The sequence below is a fragment of the Lagenorhynchus albirostris genome, chromosome 7 (genome assembly GCF_949774975.1).
Source record: "Lagenorhynchus albirostris chromosome 7, mLagAlb1.1, whole genome shotgun sequence".
Taxonomy (NCBI): domain Eukaryota; kingdom Metazoa; phylum Chordata; class Mammalia; order Artiodactyla; family Delphinidae; genus Lagenorhynchus; species Lagenorhynchus albirostris.
The window spans coordinates 102,459,175-102,464,769 of NC_083101.1; the positions used below are offsets into that span (position 1 = coordinate 102,459,175).

General features: G+C 39.3%; 1 protein-coding gene across 1 annotated transcript; it reads left to right on the plus strand.

Annotated features, from left to right (window-relative positions):
- The first annotated feature begins 4,923 nt into the window (after positions 1-4,923).
- On the plus strand, positions 4,924-5,316 carry LOC132523026 (cytochrome c oxidase subunit 7C, mitochondrial-like). Its single transcript, XM_060153593.1, has one exon. The coding sequence runs from the start codon at positions 5,006-5,008 to the stop codon at positions 5,195-5,197; it is 192 nt and encodes a 63-aa protein (XP_060009576.1). The 5' UTR covers positions 4,924-5,005; the 3' UTR covers positions 5,198-5,316.
- The last annotated feature ends 279 nt before the right edge of the window (positions 5,317-5,595 follow it).

Genomic DNA, 5,595 nt, shown 5'->3' on the forward strand with positions numbered 1-5,595 from the left:
TTGACAAGGAAAGCATCCATTACTTTCCCTGGGGTGCCCTGGCTCATGCCAGGGTCAGGCTGTCTTTCAGCTAAATTATGTACAATTTGAGAAGCACACATGACTGGAACACCTTCCGCAGAACCCTCAGTCTGCAAGCTCAGAGGGGTGGAGGCGGGGAGGAGAGAGGATGGATGGAAATAATGGAAAATGATGTGATGTTGTGGAAATTTAGATTTGGAAATGATTTTTAATCAAGTTCAGTCAGGAGAGCCTCTCTCCAGGTGTAACCTAGAGGTAATCAATAACTGACATTCCCAGCCCTCTTGCCTCCCATGCGATTTTACTGAACACAGGTTTAATTGACCTGAGGAAGAACTTACTTGTTCGAAAAGCTGTGTGCACTGCCAGCAAAATAAACTTTCCTCAGTTCTTGCCTTGTGGGGAACTTTGCTGGACTGTTTTACATGGTCATTTCTGAGTAGAAAACTGTCAGGTCACCAGGCTTTAAATGCTTGGGAAACAACTCTATGAGGTCACTTTGATAATGAGAGACACTATAAAATGTGGTAAGGATTTACTTTCGCTGGGCTTGCTTATTCCAGAAATTGAATTGAATCAGTTACCGTGGAAGGATTCCATTGCAACCGTGCTCAAGAGGGGCAAAGTGACACAGGACCAGATTCATACAGAAAAAAACTTACCTCCCTTATATTGTATAATCCATGAGGACCCTACCTTGAAGGAGTAGACTAGGAGTGATTGCTCAAAGAAAAATTCCATTTCTTTGTAGAATCAGACTATGCACTTTGTCTCGATGAGCTCCAGTTTCCTCATCTGTAAGATAAAAATAAGTCCTACCTTGTCAGAATGATACAAAGACTTCTGGACCTTAGCAACTGAAGAAAGTTTAAGCTATGCTTTCTACTGATCAAATTCTTCTCCCGTACACTTAATATCTTGGTGGCCTGAAAAATCTTTTGTGAGCGTCACATTTCTTATATGTACAATGAGAGGGTTGAGCTAGATTATCTCCAAAGTCCTTCCCATCTGTAACGCCAAATTACTGCACTTCCACAAATATCCTACGAATAAGGCAGCCTTGCATTTACAAAATATCCCAGGCTCAGAGAGCTGCTTTAGAAAGCAGCCATGGCACAGAGGAAGGACCTAGAGTCAGAAGACCTGCAGTCCAGTCTCACATCGGCCACATCCTTGCTGTGTGGACTTTGGCAAGGCATTTAACATCCCTAAACTTGAAGTTCTTCATCTATAAAAGGATGATAATAATAACCTACCACAGAGAAAGGTTGGTAGAATTTTATTAGATTGTGGAAGTAAAACTTTTTACACTGTGAAACCCTGTATACATTTAAATATTTTGACTATCATCTAGTAAAGCCCATGCATTTATTTTTTTCCCCAAATAAGAGCTTTTTAAAAAATCCAGATTTTTTGGGCTTCCCTGGTGGCGCAGTGGTTGAGAGTCCGCCTGCCGATGCAGGGGACGCGGGTTCGTGCCCCGGTCCGGGAAGATCCCACATGCCGCGGAGCGGCTGGGCCCGTGAGCCATGGCCGCTGAGCCTGCGCGTCCGGAGCCTGTGCTCCGCAACGGGAGAGGCCACAGCAGTGAGAGGCCCGCGTACTGCAGGAAAAAAAAAAAAAAGAAAAAGAAAAAGAAAAATCCAGATTTTTAAAAAATGTCATTTTAATCAAAGTTATGTACGTTCATAGTTTAAAGCATCAACTACCTATACAGAACCTATGTAACACATGGTTCTATGCCCCTTCTCCCTACTGCCACTGATGTCCTGTCCCAGAGGCAACCACTTTCAACTCTAAGTTTTTGTTTTTTAAATATTTACCTCCACGTATCTAAATATTCTGTGCATAGTGTCATTTTTTGATTTTTCAGTTTTAGGCATTTATAATGACCTACCAATCATGGGAGATGAGGATTTTCATCCCTATCACTCTACCACCAGAAAATACATGCATAGTATTAATATTTCTGTTCTCTCAATACAAACATATTGTAATATAATTTTGGTTAGCTCTGTCATCAGTCCTTAAGTTAAAGTGAGTACATAAAGCCTATTCATAGCTGAGCCACATAGAGTACTATAATTTTTTTCTTTCCTCTTACAAGTATTTTTTCCCCCGAGATTTAACAGTTGTTTTGTTTTGCTTATCTGCTGCATTTTCTGTGATCTTATTACTAACTCAGCCCCAAATTCTCTCTCATTATGTCTCAATGTATTAAATATTTTTTACCTATTTTATCTTTTTGGAGACATCACCGAGAGAACCTTCTCATCAAAAGATCTGGTTTTGTGGGTCGATAAGTCCTACTGCCTGATACCATCCTGGGATTACTCTTTGTCATCATTCTGGGGGTTTTCTTTGACCTCTCTCTTATTGAATTCCCTATTACTTGGGCCCTATGTCTACATCCATATAGGCTTATTCGCTTGTTTTTAAAATGGAGCACCTTCTCCAGTAACTTTCTCTGAAATACGTATATCTTTTTTTTTTTTTTTTACGTATATCTTAAGAATGAAAAAAAAAAAAAAGAACGTACCTGTCTGGAAATATATTTAGTCTCTCCTTATACTATGTTAATAGTTTGACCGGGTTTGGAATTTAAGTTGATAATAATTTTTCATAACTTTATAATTTTGATGACATTGCTCTAGTATTACATTAAAATGATTGGGGCTATTCTGATCCTTTGTATCTTCCTGATTTTTCTTTTGAGATACTTTTATAATCCTCTCTTTCCCTTTGTGTTCCAGAATTTCATGGTGATGTGCCTGGGTCTATTTTCATTTATTGTGCTAGTGCTGGGCAGTAGACTAGATGGTCCTTACGTTCTCCAGTCCTGAGGTTTAGTGAGCCTCTTCTTCTTGGCTGTTTTTAACTGAGTACTTTAATGTTCCTCTTTTACAGCTCTACAGGCATATTTCTGTGACAGCTCTTACTATATAGTTTTATAGTTAGTTGTGTATATCCCTAGCATAAGCATAATATGTCCCATTATGGAAGCTCAACTGATTTTTGTTGTGTGAATGAAAACAAAATTTACTTGTGATCTTCTGACAGCATGGACATAGAAACATAGTATGTAATATCTGAAAAATTAATGGCGGCTAGAATTGTACTAGATTTCTGAAAATATACCTCGACTTTAGAGATTTTACACTTTTCCATACATTTTTTAACTCTTTGTAGTGAATGATTTTGCTATCAACCGGAACAAATTCTAGACTGCTCTCCACAACCACTTGAAACTTAAAAGGAGAGAAACAAAAATAGTTTGAGGTTCTTGAGGTTTCTAAAGACCTTTGAACATCCATTGTTATTTATAGCCAGCATGTTTATAATCAAGGAAAAGGAAGTGTTATGGAGACAGGCCCTCCTTTAACATTTGTGGGGCCCAAAACAAGCGTATAAATGGTGACCCGCATACATATGTCTAAATATTTAAAATTTATAACTCAACCTTTAAAAATGTTGAATAAAATATGCTCTAGCCACATACCTTAACAAGTGCGCTTTCATCGGGACCTGGAAAGCTAGACTGCATTTAAATTCTGGGATTCCTTAGCAGCTCAGATCTGTCTTGTCTTTGAGACGTTCAGCTGGCACACACGTAGGTACATAGACACCACAGCCCCATGACCAAGCTCTGCTCATGTGCTCTGAATGCAGGTGCCCTTTGGCCAGTGGTTGGGAAAATGGTAAGCGTATTTGTGGCCCAGTCAAAATTTGGGAGGACAGTCTTGGAACAGAACTCTGTGCAAGACCTGAAAGTGGTCTAGGGGGCATTTGTGCAAGGAATTCCAGGGTTCCATGGAGAAGTGTCTAGAGGGCAGGCATGGGTTCCAGGTGGGCATATCCCCTTGACCCTGCGTCCTCCTCCGCAGGAGGAAAGCAAGAACATGTCCCTCTAAGTGCAAAGTCCGGGGCAGAGTCTCCTCCTGACTGGGGCCGAAGGTTGGACTCCCAGAGAGTAAGAGGAATCTGCCTGTGATCATTTGATCAATTGGTGGCAAATCTGAGAAGGAACACAAGTTGGTCCGTTCTATTCCTTTGACCTGTAACTATCTCTGCCAACTCCACGATCAATTCCATTAACCAAGCAGGAAGGAACTGAGCAAGTTCAGTCCTTTTACTTCTACTTTACATTAAAAAAAAAATAACGGTGGAACATGAGATTTCTTGATAGCTTGTGCTGGTCCAGCCTAAATCATAAATCAGAATTTAAATGTCTCGTGGTTTGTGGTAAGTCCTAAGCTGACGTTATCCTCCAATTTTATGAAGCCTTGGAGGCTTACAAACCCAGATTCGGACTTGGTGGTTTGGGTATTAAAAACTGGTTCCTTTCCCTGGGTTTTATGTTACTAATTCACATTCCACTAGACAAGGAATAAGGGATACAGTAGGAAAGCTCAGAGGACAAAGAATGCCCACCAGGGCTCGGGGAAGGACCCTCAATGAGAATTTGGAAACTCAAAATATCTTTGTTCCTAATTAGACTGACTAAGGAACCTGGAAGAAGCTACATCTTGAATTTGAAAAACTTTATAAATAACTGATGTCTTCAAAACAAGTCTTTTCCACCTCACCCCATCCCCACCTCCCACCAGCTGCCTTTGTTATGCTCCAGTATTTATAAAGCACCTGTAATCGCTTTCATTTCTTCTACTCTTTTTGACAGGCTACAGGAATACAAAGGAAAGATAAACCAAAATAGCTAAGCCATGGGGTAATTTTCAAACAGGAATTAAAATTTTAAATTCTTTAAAATTTAGGAAGGAAATATATATTTTTAAAGGAAATATAACAACATTATGGATTTATAAAGTATCAAAAGAGAAAAATATATTACAACACTATTAAAAAGGAGGAGGATATACATTTAAAATAATATTGTAAAGGTCGTGAGGAAAGGAGTGCTGGGTGTGCTGCCGCCATTTCTTCCGCCTTCAGTTTCTGCGCCTTTCGCAGGGCTTCCAACAGCGTTATGTTGGGACAAAGCATCCGGAGGTTCACAACCTCTGTGGTCCCTAGGAGCCGCTATGAGGAGGGTCCGGGGAAGAATTTACCATTTTCATTGGAAAACAAGTGGCGGTTACTAGCTATGATGGCTTTGTACTTTGAGTCTGGATTTGCTGCATCTTTCTATGTAGTAAGACACCAACTGCTTAAAAAATAATCCATGAGACAGATACGAAGAGGAGCATTTTAAGATGTGCAGTCTCTTTGAAAAAAGGATCAAACTCTTGAACTCAGCATCCTAGATATGTTTGTAAATAAACTTATAGCATAAAAAAATTATATGGTAAAATTCTTGTATTACAAGGGAAGTAGGATGTCATTAATTCAAAATAGATTGTGACAAGTTAAGGATGCATAGTATAATCTTTAAAACAACAACTCTAAGAAAAATACAAAGGAGTATAGCTGAAAAGCCAGTAGAAGTGATAGAATGAAATACTAACTGATTGGGCTAACACTCATTAGCCCAAAAGAAGACATGAAAGGAGGAGAAAAGAAACAAAGAGCAGAAGGGACAAATAAAACAAATTAGAATAATTGTAGAATTAAACCTGG